This window comes from Dasypus novemcinctus, chromosome 9, assembly GCF_030445035.2.
Source record: "Dasypus novemcinctus isolate mDasNov1 chromosome 9, mDasNov1.1.hap2, whole genome shotgun sequence".
NCBI classification, from domain to species: domain Eukaryota; kingdom Metazoa; phylum Chordata; class Mammalia; order Cingulata; family Dasypodidae; genus Dasypus; species Dasypus novemcinctus.
In genome coordinates, this window is record NC_080681.1 from 10,339,667 (window position 1) to 10,363,404 (window position 23,738).

Below are 23,738 nucleotides of genomic sequence, written 5' to 3' on the forward strand. Positions count from 1 at the left end.
AGCTAGTTATAAATTTCTCCAGAAGGATTATGCCCAGAGTTTCACGTTCCAGCAGTTAACACAGGAGATCAGGCTCCTTTTGTGAATCTTTTTTTTTTTAAATGCTCTAAACTGAATAAAAGGATTTGGATTGACAAAGTCTTAAGACTATCAGATTGTTTCTGCAGATATCCAATGGAAAAACGGAAAGAGATCTTAAAAGTCATTTTGCCCATATTGTCTCAATGCAGAAATTTCTTCAGTGCTGTTAACAGATGGTTACTTGCTTCTACATGTACCTTTTCCTGTGATAGGGAGCTCATTCCTTTTTAAGGCACATTATTTTCAACTGTCAGACAAATCTGGTAGAGTTAACTTCTATTGAAAATTATTAGAAAGGGTATACTGTGCGTCCCTGAAGCTTTTACCTCACCGATTTGAGCCCTGTCCTCTGGAAAAAAAAAAGTCTATCTAATCCTTATTTCATAGCCCAACCTTTTAAGGAAAAACTTTTATCATCTTCCTTTTCTTAGGCAAACAGATAATGGAGTCTAAAATACTTGACGTCTTAATGGTCCTTTTACAACCTGCCAATGGGCAATGTGAAGCCAACTACTTTTAAGCATGAACGTCATCTTACAGAAAAATACACATTTAAAGCATTCTGAGGTGGCACTCTAGGGACAACTGCATATTGGGCTGGGTTTCTGTTATGTCTCACACTAGAGAGTAGCTTGCATACTAGGGAAAGCACTTAGGAAATGCTGAGTGACAGAAAGTCAAAGGAATGGGTATAGACCCTGTGTCAGTAAGTCTTATTTGGAGTTCAAAGGAAATGCTATTTCTTCTTTCAGGTAGACTTGGAGGATCAGTCTAAGAGAGGTACAAACAAATTAAGAGAATTTATGTATCCCTACTTAAATGAAGTAGTAATTGGGTAAGGGGCAGGAGGTATTTCTCTCAGCATTTATTTCTCTCAGCACTTCAATTTACCTTGCTTTGCAACAATCCCTGACTTAAACTGACATTAAAAAGACATTACACTGCTAGGAAAAAATACTAATCCTGTTTTTATTAGAGGGTTAAATCACTGCTTGGTCAAAAACATATGCAACAAGGAAAAGTTTCGGGAATTTCTTCTGGGTTTACAATTAAATTTTTTTTTTTTTTTTAAGGTGAAAAATTTAAACAAGTAACTGATGAGGACTATCTGGGAAGATGTGTCAACCATTTGAATTGACAGGATGGAAACAGCTGGTCCTTCAAAAGACCAGGCTCTCTCTAGCAGAAGGATTACGCTAAAGCAGAGGCAACACTTGTCTATTATATAAATTTTCTAGAGCACTGCTCATAGTCTTTCTGCCTTCTCACACAGTGACAGCTGATGATCACTTACAAAATTTTTGGCAGCCTAGCCCTAGCTCCACCTCTTTCGCTCAAGAAAGTCTATCAGAATTTGAATAAGAGTACTGTAATCACAGAGATAATCTTAAATACATTAGAGAAAGGTGTATGAGTCACAACGGTCAAGCAAAGTTGGCATTCAGATTTGCTATTCTGGAGAGCAATGGGGAGCTTTCCACTGAGTCAAGATTTTTTATGCTTCCTGATGTTGTTTAGAAGCAGAATATTTTTCTCTCCTCCTGCACCATTACTCCCACTGTAAAGGAAAGAAACGTGACTCTGGTCAGAGCCAGCAGCATCACTCTTGTCCTACTCTAAGACTTCATGAAGGCAGCTATTATTACAGTGGGCGCAAATCTCCTTGGTTCCTGGATGTTATCACAGATTCAGAGACCATGACAGCTGGACAGGGCTTTAGAGCATACAGTAAAATGCCCTCTTTCATAAAGAATAAAACTGAGGCCTAGAGGACAGGGATTTGCCCTTCACTACAAAACGAGGATGTAGCAAAGTCAGAAACTTAACCATGTCTCCTGATTCCAAGCAAATCCAGTACAGATTATATTATTAACCAGTAAGTAAGAAGAGGGACCACAGTTTGAAGGGAGAGGAAAAGAGACACTGGACGTGATAGTCAAGAAATTCAAAGTGCAAATTAACGGGCTGGCAGTTTAAAAAGAAAGAAGAAAAAGGTACGGCGGTAGTAAATAGCTAAAAAAAATGCTGCTGCCTACTAGAGAAATTTAGGTTGAAAATTAGTATGAAATTTAGTTAAACAATCTGGCAGAAAGCTAAGAAATTACGTGTTTACAACACAAAGTGCAGTGACTCAAATATAAATTTTTATTTCAGTGATTCGAGTTATTTAATAACTTATGAGATTTACAGGACTGAATCTGACAGCCTGTGTAGGGGAATCTGAAAGCACAAAGAAAGAACGTTAGTCCATTGCATTTCCCTAGAGTGTTCAGTCCTTTGCTTACGTAAAAACTTTTGCAACCAGAAATCCAAGAAAACTTTTTTGGTTTACATAATCACTTGTACAAAACAAGAACCACCTGCAAAACTTTGTAATATAGGATTTCTGTACCTCCCTTCTTAAGATGAACTGTGCACTCATAAAAGAGACATTAAAAATAAAACACAAAAAAGAAGCCATCTTTGATTTCCTTGTCAACTAAGTACTTGGTTGAAAGAAGATTTTCCCAAAAGAATTTTTCCCATACCTGTGTGCCTATGGCGGTTGACAGGACTGCCAGTCTTTTTAAAAGAGCCAGCCTTTTTTACATGGAAAAGTTGGATCGGCTGGCACTTTTAAGCAGATGGCAAAGGATTGGTATCTGAACCCTTAAGAATGAAGGAAGTTGTTAATTACACCAAGAATGTGTTTGTGTGTCTGCAATGATCAGGTACCCTGCCTCTACACATGTACTTTTTAATGAAAGTCTTCAGATCTCACTAAACCAAGTCGTACAAAATCTGTCTGTGATCTGAGAAGCTGCTGTCAAATGTTATAACTGGATATATTATATTTAATTTTGGCATATCAAAAAAACATTTACATTGCAGCCAACACATAAGTTAATGAATACAAAAATTATTTATAAACACAATTATATTTACAATGAGATCCCTGGGCAATAGGGGGAAAAAAAAGGAATCACAAGAATACAAAACCCCTTGACCTGGTACCAGTTGGTCAAGCCTGGGATTCTTGCCAAAGACCTTGAATATCAAAGCCCCAGTCTCAAATACACGCTTAAAACCACTAAAGAATCCCAGGTAACTTCCCAGAGGGCTCCAGTTATGTTTATTATTTGGAAGGCAAAGTAGAACAGTGATGTTCTCTTGGCATCATTTCGAGAACTGAGACAATCCAGCATGTTAAGCAGCCATGATTAAGGTTCTTCCTGATGGGCAATGCATACCTGGATACATCCCTGTGGAGCCATCAGGAGGCGTGTCTGCCAGTATCTTCCTCTGTAGTGCCACACGTTTTCAGTTAGATATACCCATTTCTATCAGCTGTTATCCTTTCTTCGTGAGATACAAACCCAAACAAATGCCTGGCCACCGTGGTGTGGTCAGATGTAATTGTAAACAAAAAGTAACGCAAATGCTAACTTTGGGGTTTCTTCTGAACTCTGAGGTAGTGAATACAAAATTAACTGGTTTGAGTCTCTGCCCAGATTTCATCCTGGAGTGAGTTTCATGTGCCCTCACTATCCTCTTGAATGTTCCGAGTCCTCCTAAAATCAAAAGTGTGGCCGTGTAGCCTGTGACAGGGCATGGGGGAAGAGGAACAGTCTGGATCACTCTCTGCCAGGTCCTCATTTTGGATTTGGGGTGACTCATGGACTGGCTGCTGGGAAAAGGGAGGATGAGGGAGGCCTAATTCTTTATTTATGTTCCACAGAGGCTGCCGCAATGTTTCTGAGAAAGAAAGACAAGAATTATCAGTGGCACAGAAAGTTCAAAATTAACTTTCTATGACTTAAATTTTTTAAACCAAATCTTCTAAGCAATAGATGTTCCTTCTACTTTCCTGAATAAGGACATTGGTGTCAACTGTATACTTCCCTTCTTCTTACCCACAATTAAAACAAAACAAAAAAACAAGATAAATTTGGAACCATGGCCTTTCAAATTGTTCTATTCAACAAACACCCAATTATTTACTGACATCATGCTATATGCCATGTACTTTCGCTTATTATTTTAGTGGCTCTGTGATGCAGAATTTTTAAAATAAAACCTTAGGTTGAGGGATGAGCATTGTGCCAAAGAACTCACACTTGTGGTTTCTTTACCTACAGACCGGATTAAAAAGTAAGACATCCCCGAGATGCGAAAAAGAGGCAATACATTTTTTATTCCACTTAAGGCTTTTTATTTGTCTAACTATTCTAGGATATGGGAAAATGGATTAAGTGTTGGGGTACTTCTTTCACAGACACTGAATGTAAAGACAAGAGACTAACTTCAACAATGGTACTTTTCTGACCTGTATTCACGTAGGAAATCTTTAGAGTTAGACTCTTAAATTAAGAGCAGCAGAATATACATTAAGTCCCATGTTAGATCATTTACTCCTGTCAAAACCATCCCTGGAAGCACCACTTTTCCCTTTGCCTGCTTCTATAAAACTGTAGTTCTACCGCCCCCCCCTTCCAGGGCTCTTCGTTTCAGGCTGACAGGAGGGTGACAGTGATGGAAAGCCCAGAGGGATGGGAAGACACGCTCAGTGGTGGCTTCGAGGCCTGGAAAGAGTTTTGTTTTGTTTTGCTGATCCAGTTGCTATCAAATGTCTAATCTGTGTATTTCTTTTCCTGAGCCATGTGGGACAGAGATACTATCCCAATATTGTTTTTCCACTGATGACCCTCATTTCTCCTCACAGGAAAAAGCAAACACCTGCCAAGTGATACTGACCATTCAATATTTACTAGAACTGCAACCAAGCCAAACATTTAAAAAATCTCTTCAGGACAGTACTTCACCAAATTATGTACACATTATATGCTTAGCATTTCAAATCTCTATTATTTAATCAAAGATAGGAGAAAAATTATTAATACCTATGTGAAACTTTTAGAAAGCTTTTTCTGTATGACCTCTGAATTTTCAGTAGTGTGATCCTGTTACTCCCACAAAAACTATTTTCATTCTACAAATGCAGACTTCTTTGCAACTCTAATATCTAAAAATCTCTGGCTCTAGTTTTCACAAGTTAAAACTGGCCAATTTCTCCATTAGATCAACTTGTATTGCTTCCTGCCAAATGAGAGTGCTATCTTTACGACAGAGGGAAAGAACGAATTAAGTGAAAGTAATAACAAAACAAACAAAAAACATTACACCCCTTACCACTGCTCATTTGCGAAGAAGAAACTTTCTTCTCATTTATCCTTTCATGGTTGGTGGGAAAGGCAGACATTTCTCTGTCTGCTGATGATATCAGGCTCTCCACAGCAACAGCATCTTGGGGACGATGTGCCAAATAGGTCTCTTTTGGCATCTGGACTATGAGACTGGACAGTGTCTGATCCAGAACATCCTCCTCAGTGATATAGGCGTATGGACAGTACTCTCGGGTCCTGGAGTAGATGTTGGCATTGTCATAACAATCCGAGCAGATCACCCGGGTACCAGTGCCACCTAATGACAGCAATGGGAAGAACCCAAATACCCTTCAGTTAAGGAATTAGCTTTGCCATCATCAGTTTTCTTCAACAGTTGTCATCATCCTAAGTAGCATTTACTGAACATCTACTTAAAAACCAGGTAAAGTTTCAAGGTTTTTCTGTAAATTAACGCATCTCATCCTCACAATATCCCTAATAGGTAGGTACTGTTATTATCCCCATTTTATAGATAGGGTAATAACACAGAGAAGTTAAGTAACTTGCCAGAAGTCACACTGCAAGAGTGGGAAGCTAAAATTTGAACCTAGGCCCTCCAGCTCCAGAGCCTCTGTTCTTTCTACTATCTCTGTCCTGCCTGCATAAGGTCATGCCCAAATCAAGGGAGCCACATCAGGCAGGCACATTACAAGGTACATATTTGGTTTATGCAAACTAAAGCAGAGAACAAGTAGTTATGATGACTTAATTTACTTACATGGGTCAAAAGCAGATTTCGCTCAATGGATAGAGCATCCACCTACCACATGGGAGGTCCAGGGTTCAAACCCAGGGCCCCCTGACCCGTGTGTAAGCTGGCCCACACGCAGTGCTGATGTGCGCAAGGAGTGACGTGCCACGCAGGGGTGTCCCCCATGCAGGGGAGCCCCATGCGCAAGGAGTGCGCCCCGTTAGGAGAGCCACCCAGAGCGAAAAAAATACAGCCTGCCCAGGAGTGGGGCCACACACAAAGAAAGCTGACGTGGCAAGATGACGCAACAAGAAGAAACACAGATTCCTGGTACCACTGACAAGAATACAAGTGGATACAGAAAGACACAGCAAATGGACACAGAGAGCAGACAACTGGGGGGAGGGCAGGGAAGGGAAGAGAAAAATGAATAGAATAGAATAGAATAGAATAGAATAGAATAGAATAGAATAGAATAGAATAGAATAGAATAGAATAGAATAGGAATCTTTGAAAATAAAAATTCTATGAAAATATTAATTTTTTAAAAAAGAAAAAAAAAGTACTCCTAGGAAAAAACCTCCGACAGTCAACTCCTGTCTGACAAAATGTGTGTTTGTCAGAAGTAAAGATTTAATAATGAGCTCCCTGGACTATTAGGTGCTTTGAAACTGAATGATGAAGGAAAGGGAAAAGAGTAAGAAATAGAGAACATATTACCTATTTATGATTAGGCAAGAAAATGTTAGAAGTAATTCAGTTAAATCCAGAAAGCATTATTACTAGTCACAAATTTCAGCATGTAGAAGCATATAATTATTCTTTTAAAAGTTAGAAATATGGGAAGCGGACATGGCTCAGCTGATAGAGCATCTGCCTACCACATGGAGGGTCCAGGGCTCAATCCCCAGGGCCTCCTGACCTGTGCGGTAAGCTGGCCCACGTGCAGTGCTGCTGTGCACAAGGAGTGCCCTGCCATGCAGGGGCGCCCCCACGTGGGGGTGTCCAACGCGCAAGGAGTGCACCCCAGGAGAGCCACCTTGCGTGAAAAAAGCGCAGCCCACCGAGGAGTGGCGCTGCATACATGGAGAGCTGACACAGCAAGATGACACAACAAAAAAGAGATGCAGTTTCCCAGTACGACCGAGGGTGCAAGCAGGCACAGAAGAACACACAGTGAGTTGACAGAGAGAGGAGCCAATGGGAGAGGGGGGGAAGGGGAGAGAAATAAGTAAAAATAAATCTTTTTAAAAAATAAAAATTAGGGAAACGGACTTTGGCCCAGTGGTTAGGGCGTCCGTCTACCATATGGGAGGTCCGCGGTTCAAACCCTGGGCCTCCTTGACCCATGTGGAGCTGGCCATGCGCAGTGCTGATTCGCGCAAGGAGTGCCGTGCCACGCAAGGGTGTCCCCCGCGTGAGAGCCCCACGCGCAAGGAGTGCGCCCGTGAGGAAAGCCGCCCAGCGTGAAAAGAAAAGAGCAGCCTGCCCAGGAATGGCGTCGCCCACACTTCCCGTGCTGCTGACGACAACAGAAGTGGACAAAGAAACAAGACGCAGCAAATAGACACCAAGAACAGACAACCAGGGGAGGGGGGGAATTAAATAAATAAATAAATCTTTAAAAAAATAAAAAAATAAAAATAAATATTTAAAAATTTAAAAATTTAAATTAGAAATATGCCCTTTGCCGTGAAGAGCCAAATAAAAGCCAATTTATCAGAGAAGTTTTGGTGATAATCTAAAAATCTCTGAAGAAATGAAATAAACCTTTCATTTGTATGGTACTTGACAGTCACACAAATTTGTTGGTAGGATCTCCAAGAATCTTGGTGAAATTGCTTTATGAAGTATTGTTTCTTAATTTAAAAATGAGGAAACTAAGGCTCAGATCTTGAGTTACTTGTTCATTGTTACAGAGATGGAAAGAGGAAGAACTAGGAATCAAACCCAATCTCTTAATTCCACTCCCTATATATGTCACTATGACAGATGGGAAGGGACGTCTCTGATGTTCTCCAGTATATGCTTAGAATCATTATTGTCCCTCAAATTTTTGTCAGTAACTATCCTGTCAGCAGGAGAAACAAACTTCCCTTGCATAAAGTATGAAGGATGCCCAAAAAGAATTAGAGTCACCTGAAAAAAGCATCTCCTACTATAATAATATAATAATAATAATAATAATATCTGGGAGCCTCTGCTGTGACTCCAGTTCCTTGATTAAAGGATGTTCCTTTCTATCAGATGATTTTCTTCTCTGTTAAGACTTCAGCCAATTTTTCATCCTATTTTGAATGGGCCAAATGTTTTTCTTGAGTACCTACTTTAAACTACTGCTTTATGTTACTAGGGAAAACAATATACTGAGAAATAAAACTCAACAGTACAGGGTGAAATTATAACCATGAACAGTCATTACCATCTACGCCTTTGTGGATGTACCCATTGGCAGGCGGCATAAGCTGCTGGTGACTGCCTGCCTCCGAGTTGCTGTAGCCTTCCTGAGGCTCAGACAGTGTTCCTTGGGAAGACAAGTAGCTGGGAATGTCTGCAGGCAGGTTAAGCTCCTCTGTAAAAGAGAGATCTGTAACTCTCACATAAAGTTAGGCAGTGTATAAAACTCTACTTTCTGCAAATAGGTAATTAAACTTTCATACAATAGGCCAGAAAAAATGGTATCTACCGAGGACCGAGGCAGATCTTAGTATGTCTCTTAAAATTACTTCTCACTAGAATTCTTCTCAAAGCTTCATTTAAAAAATATTACCAAAAGAAAAAAGCCAAAAGGCTGAAATCTTATGCAAAGCCACAATTTCACAATCTCTCTGGTCAACTCTTTTCTCCCAGGATTTCAGGGTGGGAGGTACAAGACTGATCAGCGTCATGATGGCTCCACTTTTGCCTGCAGGGAAATTTATCATGGAGATGACTTAGGTATTAAAAAAGTAGGTATACCTGTAATATGGCTGCAAGAGCAAAATTTGGGGGGAGTGTTTACAAATTCTTAAAATTACTCATCAGAGAGATTCTGAGATATCAGAAAAACTCTTCAGTCCACCACAGATCAGGTAAAGTATCAAAGCTCTTTAGATTTTTAAAATTTTACGATAAATTCTATACTGCATTCCTGACTGAACTACAATGCAGAGGTGTCATGTGGGTACCACTTACCTGTGTTTGTGATACTATAGTCTTCATTTTTCCTTCGCATGTGGTAAATAACAATGACCCAAATCAAAGAGGTACCCACAACACAGCAGACTACAACAATGATGACGATGCCAACTGTGGTCCAGCCATCATCTTCATGCCCAAAGCTACTTTGGGAAGAATCACAATTGGGGGATGAAATGACATTTAGGTAAATGTGACCACGTTCCGTCCCAAGCGTGTTAGACATAATACAAGTGTATTTCCCAGCATCTTCTAGCCCAGCATCCACAATGATGAGAAGCTGATTGGCTGCAGCAAAGAAGTGCCGTTCTGTCACCAGCAAGGGTCCATCATCTTTGGTCCAGTTGAGGCGAGGGGCAGGACTCCCTCCTGCTATGCACTGTAATACCGCAGTTTCACCGCGGGTTACTGTCTTGTCCTCCAGGGGTCTAATAAATGAGGGCGTCTCTAAATAGGATGTCAAAAAAAATCAAGTCAGGCAATTTTACTTCCTAAAACCTACAGAATTAAGCTAACGAGGATATGATGAAATGAACGTTTTCATATTCTAAGGGGGGCATTGAAGGATGTTTCAAAAACAAAAAGTCTAAAAAATCCTAAATCTTGTCTCAATATAAATTCTGCCTTGGGCAATCTTTTATAAACAAAGAATTCAAATATTTATACACAAAAATGTTTATTAAAAAATTAGTTCTAATTTTAAAATATAAAAACCTAACAGGAAAAATGATTATGTATAGAATAGCCACAGGTTTTGTGAAGACTTTCTAATGCCAGAGTAACCCTTGTGATGCAATATTAAGTGGAAAAGAGTAGATATACATAATCTACATAAAAATGAGTAAAGAAAAAGCCTAAAATATGCCAAAGTCTTAAACGGTGTTTGAATGACTTTCCCTATTTTTCTAAATTTCTCAAAAGCTTAAGTCTTTAAAACAATAACCTCATTTTTTCTTTGATTATTAAAAAAAACACAAAAAAACAAACCCCTCACCGAGGAGAACAGGAAAATAGAAAGTACATTTGGCCTTGACTTCGAGGTCCATGAGGAAAAGTTTCCCCTAAGCAAAAAGAGTGTTATCAGGGAAAATTTTTTTGGGAAAAGACACTGTACTAGGGCATAGGATTAAGAGAATCACACTGGAGAGAAAATAGGAAATAAAACCAGGAAGACAAGTCATTTTTTAAATTAAATTTTTAAAAAAATGAAACTAGGTAAAAGGGGGTAACAGTTATAATATCTATGGTTCTCTGTGAAATAGTATCAAAATGCTTAGATACTTGGAAGAAAAATAGTGGAACTTTTAGTGCAAACTCACTGAATAGCAGACAGAGCATTTATAAGAAGTAGAAACCCAAGAGGATTCCAAATAAAAAGGCTCCCAAAACCAATAGGGCCCCACGAAGCAGTAAACTTACCTAGCACTGTCAGTGAGGCATTTGCTGAAAGGCCTCCTGCTATATTCTGTGCCATGCAGCTGTAGATTCCCATGTCTTCTATTTTCACATTTGCAATGAAGAAGACGTCGTCCTCAGGCATGACATGCATGCGTCTTTCCCGAGCGGCAGGAAAGTCAGTACCACCATCTTTCTGCCAGGAAATCTGTGGTACGGGGTGTCCTTCTGCAGCACATTCTAATCTGGCCATGGCACCAGTGCGAATAGTTAGATCCATTGGGGTTTTCAGAAAAGATGGCATCTCTGTACAGAAAGAGCACAAGAAAAAGGGGGAAAAACCTATATATATTTTAGCAAGCAAAATATCAACAGTCCTAATGCTCCATTTTCTTGTGAAAACACACTTTCTGGATTTTTAGTGAATACAGCTTTCCTGGCCATCTTTTCTCCCAGAACCTCAGCGTATTTGGAACACAGTGACAACAGCATCTTCTAGAATGCTTGATTTACCAGATTTCCCTGATGGGAGTGGGGAAAAAAGAAGGCCAGAAATCTTACTGAACTATTTCAGAGCCCTGTATTTACTACAACTCCTTCACTTAAGAGGCCAAACATGCTTTCCATACTAATACAAGTATATCTCTTGGCTGCACAAAGCTTTACTTATTGGGTAGAAAATTTGGAGATGAGCTGTTTTGAAGAAGTCTTTTTTTCAGCCGCAGTGAAGAACATTACTTCCAAAAGTGATTCTAAAGACTATAGTTAGAAAATAATCATCACTTATCCGAGAATTGTCCTGAAAAATCCATTACTGGAAGGCCCTGTAAACAGGGCTGGGAATGAATTTCATAGTTTTCAAAACAGATTTATGATTTTGAAAAGAAAATGGAGACTTTCAAAAGATTTTTTTTTCCAAAGTAGAAAGAGCAATAAAAGTAGCCCATCTCCAGGGCCATGGAAATCCCCTTTATCCCTCAGCCAAAGAGCAAATAGGGATAGAAAGTGGGCAGACTAATCCAAACAACTCACTCTATACATTATCATAAGCTAGTAAAATGGGTGCCTCTGTCACTTGAGAGGATTAGCAGAAACTCCTCGGGTGGGGAAAACAAAGTTTAATTGTTTTTTTTTTTAACTACAGAGGGCAGTAGACCTGTGGAAAGGAAAAGCCTCTAGAAACATAACAACAAGGACACATTCTTATCCCACAGGAAGGGGTAGAGGTATAAAGTCTAGTTGGAGATGTTTAAGGGGCCCTGTCAGTTGAGTTATTTGATCCTGTCCCACCTTTAAAGTTTTATCAGAGTTAGTAATTGGCAGGTGGAACATCATCTATGAATTTGCTTTCCTTCTCATTCAAAGTCCCTTTTTTGCTGAAGACAAAGCCCTGACCTATAACTGATAACAAGTACTCTCAGGGAAGCATCAGAGTAAATCAGGGTAACCAACAAGAAAATATGGTTGTTTTTGTGGCATGTAATATTTTTAAGAATAACTGAAATTATAACCAAAACCAATATATTATTGTTGTCTGATATCTAGGAAAGCAGTATTAGGACATATCATGAACAGCGAGGACACTGACACGTAACTAGGAACTTTATACAATTTCTGAAATATTTGTATTAGTTACATTTTATCCACTTAAATTTTTCCTAGGGCAAGTTAGGCATCTCTTTCAATTTGACAATATTTTTCATATAACTCATATCAAATAAACCTAATTATTTCTAGCATCTCTCTTTTACAAGGTGAAAGAACAAATCTTTTGTGACTTTCCAAAGGCCCTCTGGAAAATCCCAAATACAGTTTGAAATTTTAAAAATATCATTCAAGGTTTGATTTTGAGAAGGCAATAATATTAAAAATTGTCACAGTTAGAACACTGGTTAAATAGTATCAGAAGTCTTTGCGAAATAATAGTTGGATCTCTAACCGAAATGACAATAAAAGATTTTAAAAGTAATTATAGGAGGTAACTTGATTGTTAAAAAAAAACCTTAGTTCTTTTAAAAGTGAGAAGACTTGATTCCCTTAAACAATCAAGGACATAATAAAGTAAACATAAAGTATAGGAAATTATTCTGAAAAATACCTTTTACATCAATCATTTGAAGGTTAAAAAACACACAAAAAAACAAAAAACAATACAACTTCTTTCTAAGAGTAGGTCAATAACCCAAGAAAACTGCATCATTATAACAGAGAGAAAACAAAATTTTAGTTTTGCATCAATATACTATTTGGTACTAAACTCTTAAAAATCTTTCTAGAAAAACCTAGCAAATCTTATCCAGTTTAGACCATGAGAAATAAAATTTCTTTTTCCACAAGCCTTCTACAATTTTCTATATCCATTCAGGTTTTGTCCTGTATTTCCCTTTTATTCTGCAACAACTTTTCATTTTACTTTCAGACAATACTACTATCTTTTTTCTTAACAAAAATACATCCTGTACACCTTACATAGATGACTTAGGATAAACCAAAAGCTTTAAGCTATCAAAAGATCTTGCAATCTACCCTCAAACTGACATCCTACAAAACACAATCACTGTTAAAATGAACTTTGTCAGAATAATGACTCAATTTGGTTAATATGAATTTATATTTGTTATTATCCTATGCAGCTAGTAGATATAATACTAGCTTATATGATGAGTAAGCCCATAAGTTTAGGAAGAAAACACCCAAGTAGAATAAAAAGGTGTGCTTGTAGTGTACCTAATACTGAGTACTCAGAAGACATCGGTGCTTTTATTAAATGGACAATATAGTTTCACTTGCCAAAGATTTACCTAAATTATGTGAAACTGAATTTTTAAAATATTTGGGGGTTTTTATAAATACTTTTTTTTTAACAGTGGGATTTGGGGAGTATTTAACTAATATGAGTTTATTTTTAAGCAAATAAGAACAGAGTTCCTGCAAGGGATTTCAGAAGTCAATTTGGCAATACCATCTAATGGTCAGAAAATGACATAAATAACATATACACATCATAGACACAAGAGACACACTAGTTTATATAAAAGAGCTGGCTTTTGTCTTGGCCCTGTTTTCTTTCTTTTTTTAAAATCAGGGCTGTTTGTATTCCTGGCAGATGAGACGAGTTGAGGAGGTTACTTGCTTAATATGGGGAGCAAAAGCTGCCCTACCAAATTTGTAGGATATCTTGAAGATTTTCTTCACCGTGATGGCAGGGTTAGTCCAGGGTTTAAATTTGGCTGTTACTGGAGTTTTAGGTTTAATGGATGGTCTTATTTTTAAAGACAATTGATCACAAGTGGTGATGAATCAGGAAAATAATAGGAGAGGATAAAAAGGATCAGAAGGCCTACCAGATTTAGGTTTGAGGTAACAAGGTATAGCGTGGGTATGTAGAGGAGCAGAAGAACTGATAAAAGGACTTTCACTTTTTTTTCCTCAGCATGCTTCAAAGAATCCTTTAAAGAGGCATTTTAGAATCATTTTATCTTTTAGAAGCTTCTGAATAACAAAGAATGTGTTCCATTGTTTTGGTGAGGTTTTGGATCCTTTCTTTACTAAGGCACATCTCAGATGTATGATTTTATCTAAATCAAATGTTCCCCAAAGTGGCCACTGCAGACTCAAAAAATCATTTTTGTTAAGATTTACCTATGGGTTCAAAAACAGGCATGAACTGGGCCTGTAGTGAGAACAAGCAACAGAGATTTGGCAGGAGAGAGAGAGAGACTGAGATTGAGAGGAGTCCATGCTCACTTAGAAGATTACAGTGATGCAATTAACTATCAGAGGTCCCAAAAATCAGATGCCTTTGGGTACAAGAATTAATGTATCTCCCTCAGATAGGCAAGAATCGTATTCACCAAGATGGGAACTAGAATTGTCCGAGGGAAAGTTTTAAACTAACAATAAACCCAAAGAGCTCAAACGCAAAGAGAGCGGAGCTCAGATCCGGGGAAACTTACCCCCAGTGCTCCGCGGGCGGCGAGAGAGCAGTGGACACAATGAGAGAGCACTGGACACAATGGGTCCTGTGGGTATCAGCACCTGATCGCTCACCAGCCGCGGGAACGGGTGGGGGGTTGGAGGGGTGGGGGGATCTTCCCCGGATCCCACTTCTGACACCAAAAACTGTTAAAGGAAAAAAACAATGTACAGTACAAATTAATGGGGTTTATTGAGAGAGAGTTACTGTTCGTGAGCAGAGAGATATCAAATCAAAAGCTGAGTGAAAGTCTCAATAGCCACCTGGTCACAGGGTTTATAAGGGCATTTAGGGGACTTCCAAGTGGGAAGTTATAATGACTGGTTAACAGTTAAGTTCTTCCTTATGTAAGAAGATCTTACAAAGCAGGGAGCAGATAAAAACTGGTTAACATGGTCTACTTATCCATTTCTAAAAGGCTACCCCTATTGGACCAAGACTTGCTTAACACTAAATGTTGTTCAAATTCCAACTTTATTTGGAATGTTCTGCTTTCTCAGTAAGTCCCATCCTTGTAGTCAATTTTTAATCAGTGGAAAGTCCTTGCCATATTCGGAAAGGCCAACACAGGCAGCCATTTTATTTTACTGAACAAGCCTAAAGACATAAACAGTAAGGTCCCTCCTAAAAATGTCAGGTTTAGCCTAACTTTCTTGGTCAAGAATTGAACATGAAAAATCGTTCTAAATACAAAAGTATGGGGAACATAATTCCTTACCGTTTACAGTCAATTTGGCTTTATGAGAATAATTGGAACCGAAGTGATTAGTAGCAATACACTGATATTTCCCTTCATCTGTAAAATTCACATTGAAAAGATGTAAGACACTAATATATTCCAGAGCTTCACCAGCTTGCTGCTGATAACGAACAAAATTCTCAATATCCACATCATACAGGATTTCACTGTCTTTGCGCCACAGAGTAGACATGGGTGAATCACTGCTGCTCACTGCAGTGCATGTCAGAGTCACATTCATGCCTCTTAAAGCAACTGTGGTTTCAGGATGTATCCTTATCTGCGGCTTAAGAAAATCATCTAAGGGGGAAAAAAATGCAACAATAACCAAGTCAGTTATTTATTTTCTGCTTCTGTAGATTCGATTTTTAAAAATATAAATCTGTGTATTCTGTTTACAAAGTGGTATAATGAGACCAAAAGAAACTACAGAGCTAGAGTCCAGTTTCCTTGTATAAAGATGAGGAAATGAGGTCCAGGCATTTTGCTCAAAGACATACAAGTCAGTGGCAGAGCCTGGACTGGAACCCAGGTTTCTGGCTTCAGAGGCCAGCATTCTTTCCACTACTCCTTACTGTCATTTGAGTGCTTAGAGTATACTTCTTAACCATCACCAGTTACTGAGGAAAAAGCCAATAAATTCTAATCCAATTACACCTTCTATGTACAAATACAATACATATATAAACATGTATATGATAACTACTATGCTTTTTGTGCCAATATAGAAAATGAGGATTATGGTCTTGCTATATTTTCATAGGAAATACCTATTAATAAAATAAATGATTTGAAGTACCTTGTATGTACATAACTTTCACCTAAAATAGTGAAAAATTCCAAACATGTCATATGTCCAAATGAAGATTTTTTTATGACTGGCTAATAAACTATAGATTCATGAGTAATGATAAATTGTTATTGGACTGATTCAAAGAAACAGGTATATGAATTCTTACCTTACCCATATCTTCACTGGATATTTCGCTGTACCATAAAAGTGGTAAGTGAAAAAAGAGGGAAAAATATGTAGCATGTTTACTTTTTTAACTAATTAGTCAGAAGGGTACTTGTGGCAATGTAAACAAAATTTAATCTTTTATTAGATTCTTGGCTTTCTTCTTTAAAATTTGTAAAGACAACATAACAAGTATTTTGTGAGCGTGAACTTTCAAGTGTCCCTAGCATCTTTAAGTAGACTGGGGAAACAGATCTGGCACTAGATGGTACCCAAGTGATCAGAGAGATACTAGTGATATGCAGTAAAACTAAATATAGCTAAGTTATTCCTTTAAAAGAAATTAAGTGTACAGGAAACTTTTCCATGTTGAGAAAGAACGTATACTTGAATGTATACTTAAATCAGTAAGTAAGCTCTGGAATCAAGACAAACTTGTGTGATATCTTCCTCCCCTCCAAAAAACCAAAACTGTCACTTTAGCCTTAAAAAACTGCATCAAAAATGCAAGTCACATGACATCAGTACATGGTGACAACACAAACTGGTGCTATCTTTTTCGGAAAATACATGGAAGCACTTTCAAGGTCTAAAAACGTTATGTAAAAAAAAAAAGTTCATCTGCATTTTCTGAAAGTCAATCTCACTACTGCCTATTTATTCTAAGGCTAACAATCTCAATAAAAGAGAAAGTCCTGCATTTATAAAAATGCTATTATACTGCCATTAAAAATGATAATTTAAGAACACAGAGAAAAAGAAGGTTTAAAGTCAAAGAGCAGAATATAGAATTAAAACTATGATTACAACTATAGGAAAATGATAATGCAATAAATCATGGACTGGAGAACACAGAAAAAAGGAAACAGATATTCCACAGGAAAGCATTTTGGCTTAATTTTTTAAATTCTGTTGTTAAAAGTGTGTAATATACACAATTTTAAAACAAACAAAAATACAAACCACAGACAAAGTCTTTCAGATCCACATTCAGAATGCTTTGCCCTGCTAGCCATTCAGGGTGTGCGCAGATTACATTCACAGAATGTTGAAAGTTATTATCAACCAGCGACTGCAGTAACCACTTCAAATGGCAGTCACAGAGCAAACTGCTCGTGTTCAGAATCCTGTAGAAATGAAGAGAAAAAGAAGTGCCTATTTTACTTTTAAATGTATATTTCTTCAACATTAAAAGCTTACTATGTTCTTGCCAACAATGTTTAAAATGAATCTAATCTTGGCAAAACAAGTTAAGACTGTCAGGCTCAATTTTTACAAATATGTCAATGCTATAAAAGATTTTTTTTTTAAGGGCAAGGGTAAGGAACCTGTTTTAGATTAAATTAGACTAAACCAAATGCAATGCGTGATCCCTGCCTGGATGCCAGATGGGGGGTGGGGGGAGTGTGGGGAACAACAGCCATGGAGGACATTTTTTGACAGTGGGGGAATTTGAGTACAGACTGCATATCAGATAATATTTTATCAATCTTAATTCCTTGAGTGGGACAATGGTGCCATGGTTATATAGGAAAATGTTGTTCTAAGTAAATACATGCTGATATTTACAGGTGAAGTGTCATGATGTCTACAACCTGCTTTCCAATAGCTCAGCAACAAACAGTAGGCATATATACATATATACACACACATATGGATATGGATACATGGAGAGGGAGGGAGAGAAACATACATTTGGCAAAATGTTAAAAATTGGTGAATACAGGTAGAGAGTATATGGGTGTTCTCTGAACCTTCTTTTCAAGTTTAACAATTTTCCCAGAAAGTTTGTGGAAAAGCTTACTATCTAGACTGGCACACTAAGACTTCTGTTAAAGAAAGGGTATATAACTATTTTCAAAATATTTTACCAAGACTGAAACTCTTCAGCCCTGTGGAAATATGGACTGCAGCTTAAACTAGGAGACATTGAAAAAATATGTGTGGTCTGTAATAGGCCTGTGAAATATATCTGAAAAGAAATCTGTATTTTCTCTTAATAACTCCTTAACTGTCCCATTCACTTGATTTTGAGAACCCTATAGTTTGTTTTGTGCACATGATCAAAATCCTCAAGATTTAAAGTTTAGTATAAAGACAGTGTCAGTCTTAATGAGGTTTCTCAAAAGTCATATTTTATCAAGTTTAATCTTAGTTATTAAGCAAGCCAAAAGTTACCATTTGCATTTGAGAATTCTTATGTTATTTTCATTCATTTATAAAGAAATATTTGAGAGCCTACTGTATGTTAGACACTGTTTTATGCTGTGGGGCTATAGCACTCATGGAACTTAAATATTTAGAACCAAGCACACAAATAAATACAAAATATAATGTCAGAAAGTGGTTAAGTGCTTTGAAGAGAATAAAACTTGGCAAAGACGTGGAGAGAGATAGCAGCTGCTGGTTTAGAAAAGGTGGTAAGGGAAGGTCTCCTCTTTGAAGAGTCCTGAAAGAATAACAGCAAATCATATGAAGACCTGAGATAAGAGTGCCCCAGGCAGAGGAAACTGCAGTATAAAACGCCTTGAGACAGACAGGCTGAGTGTGCTAGAGGACAAACAAGGACACCAGTGGGGCTAGAGCACAGTGAGAGAGGGGACAGTGACAGGAATGAAGTCAGGGAGCTGGGCAGGGAGGACCAAGCAGTGCCTTAAAACTAAGCGAAGGAGGGAAGCAGCTATGGCTCAACTGACTGGGCTCCCGTCTACCATACGGGCGGTCCTGGGTTCCTATCCCACGGCCTCCTTGTGAAGGCAGGTTGGCCCACACCCACGGAGAGCTGATGGCCCATACCCGCGGAGGGCTGGTGCAGCAAGATGACACAGCAAAGGGAGACAAGCAGACACAGAAGAATGTGCAGTGAATGGATACAGAAAGCAGACAGCAAGCAAGCTGCGGCAGAGGGGGGAATTAAAAATTTTAAAAATCTAAAAAAATAATAAGACAGTTTAAAAAAAAAAATTAAAAGCAAAGGACTTGGGTTGTTTTTTCTTTTTATTTCCTAAATGTAATGAGAAGCCATTGGAAGGTTAAGAAGAGAGAAGTGACACAATCTTATTTATATTTTCTTAGTCTAACAGTCTCCTTAAGGGAAGAGACCTGGATTCATATCCTAACTCCATAACTTACCTTACTCTAGATAATGAATGTCTCCAAAAATCTCAGTTTCCACTGCTGGAAAATGGGATTGAGAATGCCTACCTCAAAAAAAATCTTAAATAAAGCATTTAGCACAGTGCCTGGTCGTAGACATCACTTATTTCATATTAGTTACCTTCACTTCAATTTCCTTTGTATCCTTCACACACTAATCATCCCCACTCACAAGTGCCTAACAAATTACACTGCATTCTTTCAACAAGTGTGAGAAGAGATTTAAACCAAAATATTAACAGTGGCTGTCACTGAGTAGTGAGGATTTGGAGTCTTCCTACCCCTGCCCTTGTTTTTTTCTACCATGATGTGTAATTCTCAATGTAAAATATTTTTAAAATTTTAAGCAACTCACCCACACTTACTGCCAAAATTTATGCAAAGCACTATGCGGGACACCAAAAAGTATAAGGGAGATTTTAACAAACGTTGGTGTAAAAAGGTTTGTAAATATGACAGATTAAAGTATATAAAAATTTTTCAGTAAAAAAGTTGTGTTCGTGTTCCTGCATTCAGTTTGTTCAAATGAACTACAAAATTACTAACTCTCTGAAGAATGAATCTAATTACCTGCTTTCACTTACTTTTAAAGAATAGTTTAAATTGGATTCTCATTACAAAGGTTAAAATATCTTCTTGCTGGCCCTCAGATTATCAAGTGACACACACACATACACACACAAAAGTAATACTGATTTGCAGTAAACTGTGCTTTTACAAGTTAACTAAGCCTAGGAGAAATATCTCAACAGACCAAAAGAAAAAAAAGAAGCCACTTAAAAAATATGGCAGAAAATAAATCCACTTTTACTACATGCCAGGTTCTGTGCTGAGCACTTCTCAAAATCCTCCAAGGTTTCCTAGTGCATTTAGGGGGAAAAAAATTCTAACTCCTCATGGCCTAGTAGGCCCTACGTGACCTGGCTCTTGCTCCTTTGGCCTTACCTCCTGCCACTCTTTCCCTGGCTCCCACCAGTATCTCTGCTCTCCTTCTCAAGCACAAGAGGCAAGCTCCTACAGGCCAGCTCCTGCCTCAGGGCCTTCTCATTTGCTCTTCTCGCTGTGTGCAGTGCCCCTCACTCAATATTCCCATGGTTTGCACTCTCATTTCTTTAAAGTCCTGGTTCAAAGGCTGTATCTTCAGAAAAATCTCTCTTGACTACCATATCTAAAATGGCAACCCCCATCACTCTCTGTACCTTTAACCCAGCTTTATTTTTCTTCAGAGCATTTATTACATGAGGAGATATTATACATCTACTTATTATTTATCTTCTATACTAAAATTTATTGTAACAGTCTATGAGGATGGGGACTTTGTCTTTTTCACTGTTGTGTTTCCAGCATCTAGAATAGTAGTACCTTTAGACAACAGATGGTCAATAAATATTTGCAAAGTAAATGAATTGTTTTATCCTCACATAACCCTGAGGTAGGTGGTGCTGGAGTTTTACCCCCATTTTGAGAAGGGAAATTGATAATGAGGTTAAACAATCTGTCCGATATTATATATTTTTAAGGAATGGAGCAAGGATTTGAACCCAGGCAGTTTGAATCACACTCTCCCAAGTGCTTCTATGGAAATTATTTGTGGTAAAGAACCAGTAATATAATTTCCAATGTATGGAAGACCAATGCTTTTATAAACTACCATAAAAGTGTCACAGTAATGTCAAATTGTTCTAAAAGTTTCTAAATGCTTACTCTCAATATCCCTCCTTATCTCATTATGGTCCAGACCATCCCTTGAGTAGCTTCCAGGCAAGGTACGATAAACTGTTAAGGTCCAGTGGTACTTACCCTGGCTGTTTACGAGACTCACCAGAGTTTAAAGAAAACTATCAATGCCCAACTAACCTCTATTCCTCCAGAGAAATCTCTAAGCCAATAAGCGTAATTTTAAAAACTCATGAATGGATAAAGGGTATAAAATGATATACTTCTTTCTTTCCTTTTTTTTTTTTAAAAAAGACTTATTTATTTTATTTCACATATTTATTCTCCCCTGCCCCCTTGTTTGTGCTCGCTGTCTGCCATCAGCTCTCCATGGCGGCACAGGCTGTCAGCTCTCTGTGGTGGCGCAGGCCAGCTTGACTTCAACAGGATGCCCCAGGAATCAAACCCAGGGCCCCCTATGTGGTAGATGGGAGCCCAGGCCCTAAGCCACATCTGCCTCTTATATCCTTCTCTTGCAACTATTTAACAGTTTTTAAACATTTTAGTTTGAACTACAAATTAGATATCCTCTCTGATCATTAAACTGAAAGTGCTAGATTATTTCAGAAACTGAGGAATAAAATCATGTATCTTAATTTTAAGGATAAGAATTAGAAGTCCAAAAAGGGGAGAGGGAAAAAAAAAGAAACAGCAAGGTATATACAAAGTACAAGGAGCCATGCTACGGTCTCCTAAATATAAGGATCAGCTGCACAGGCAAAACAGAAGGTCCTAAGGCTACATACTCTGGGCTTTTCAGTGTTGAGCTGTTTTTAAGTTATATCCAGTCATTAAAATACTAATATTTTCTTTTTTTCCTGCCTGAATTGTGTGCTTCTGAAAACATTTGGGTCATACTCATCACACTTTGAGCACAACAAAACATGTGTGAGCTAACTGTTAACAAAAAAGACTTGTTACTTACAGTTCTTTCAAGCGAGTCTGAGAAAAAGCATTTTCTTGTATAGACATGATAGCATTGTTGTTCAAATCTCTGAAATGAAGAGAAATGAAACATTACCATTTCCACAGTTAAGTTATATGAACACTTTAAATGGTCATGAAAACCTCTGCTAATAGTGCAGATTATTTATATAGTGAAGAAAATGTATGCAAAATACTTACAGATGCTCAAGGGATTCAAGACCAATGAATGCTTTCTTTGTAATTGACTTAATCTGGTTTCCTTGCAATATTCTGAAATAGAAACAAACCTTTCTAATAAAGCTATCCATTAAACAAAATTAAATCAATTACTCTAGACATTTACCTATAAAAGGTAAAAATAAGCTTAATATGCATTTTTAAGAAAGCATTAAACCATTATTATTAATACATGCAAAGCACAGAATGAAGGCTTCTATTAAGACACTGGGGCTAAATGAGTTAGCTCTGAACAACCAACCTGACCACTGATACACTGGTAATTTTCATATGCTAAACTGGTTTATATTCCCAGTTTCTCCCTTCTTAGCAAAAGATCATCTGGTCAAAGAAATTCAAGCCAAGTGTGGACCCTTGGAGACACTCTTTCATGGGAGATGATCTAAAGTCATCTTTGAGAGAATCCTTTCCTTCTGCTAGATGAATTACCAATCAATTGCATATGATTAAGCAAATTACCAGTTCAACTTTGGTTTCTCAGTACACTTCTTTTACTTGAGTAGAAGTTCTAGTTCCATAAATAATTTCTCTATGTGTCCATAGGAATGCTTTTTCAAGAGAAAGCCTCTCCCCCAACCCCCACGCCACCCCCCAAAAACCCAACTTGATAAACAACAAAGTTTCTTCCTTTAGTGGACAAGACATAAGGCTCAGACTTTCTGGCCATATCAAATAGATATAAACCAATCCCATTTATAATTGGTTCTTGAAATACACCTTTGCAGACTCACATAAATACTACAAATACATACAATTTAGTGAGACTCCTGAGTCCAGCAAAGGCTTCACTAGCATCTTCAATGGCCCATGAAATTTCATTGTTTCTTAAGTCTCTGCAAGAATGTCAGGGAAAAAACAAGGTCATGTTAGTCGACCTGGCCATCACACCAACAGACAGCATCCTGGCAGAGCCATGTTAAGAAGCACATGCTAATTTTTATCTTTAACAGTTATTTATGTATCATAAATTCTTCTTTTTAAGGAATATCTGTGACCACATAAAAGATAAACATGTAAGAACTGATTCACATAAGCTAAAAGAGTCCAGGATTAAGCTTGCCTTGATAAATAAATTAAGCAATCGGCTAAGAATATTAATCTCCTAGCTCACAGCCCCTAACTGTCTCAGTATATTAACAGATTACAGACAGCGTCCTGCAAAAGCAGGAGGATTTCAAGATGCAAGGGTTATGGCTTACAAATCTGATTTCAGACTAATGGAGTTCTGGGTGACCCAAGCCTTCCCCTGGGCCCTTAAACTTAAAATGGCTGACAAAGAGTAATATCAATACAGAGCTTCATAGCTCCAGAGCAATTAAACACGACCCCTGGGAAGCAAGAATGATACATGCTTGCGTTAGAGTGACTGCTATGTTTTCTTTAAAAGGAAAAGTATAGATTTCTTTTAAAATCCACTGTTTCATTCTCAGAAGAAATGCAGTTGTACCACACCATGTGCTTATGGAAGAAATGGCATAAGC

At 37.9% G+C, this 23,738-nt stretch overlaps 1 protein-coding gene across 5 annotated transcripts in view; it reads right to left on the reverse strand.

The window, feature by feature from the left end:
- Positions 1 to 2,203: 2,203 nt before the first annotated feature.
- LRIG2 (leucine rich repeats and immunoglobulin like domains 2) overlaps positions 2,204 to 23,738 on the reverse strand; it is a 51,267-nt gene continuing 29,732 nt past the window's right edge. For all 5 annotated transcript variants that reach the window (XM_058303018.2, XM_058303019.2, XM_071217193.1 and 2 more), the window contains 10 exons: positions 23,010 to 23,090; positions 22,219 to 22,290; positions 22,019 to 22,087; positions 17,185 to 17,348; positions 15,243 to 15,563; positions 10,573 to 10,854; positions 9,151 to 9,600; positions 8,399 to 8,548; positions 5,251 to 5,541; positions 2,204 to 3,816 (listed from right to left, as the gene is read on the reverse strand). In XM_058303018.2, the coding sequence (XP_058159001.1) occupies positions 3,593 to 3,816; positions 5,251 to 5,541; positions 8,399 to 8,548; positions 9,151 to 9,600; positions 10,573 to 10,854; positions 15,243 to 15,563; positions 17,185 to 17,348; positions 22,019 to 22,087; positions 22,219 to 22,290; positions 23,010 to 23,090 (2,104 nt within the window). In that variant the 3' untranslated portion in view covers positions 2,204 to 3,592. The remainder of the gene's footprint in view (positions 3,817 to 5,250; positions 5,542 to 8,398; positions 8,549 to 9,150; positions 9,601 to 10,572; positions 10,855 to 15,242; positions 15,564 to 17,184; positions 17,349 to 22,018; positions 22,088 to 22,218; positions 22,291 to 23,009; positions 23,091 to 23,738) is intronic.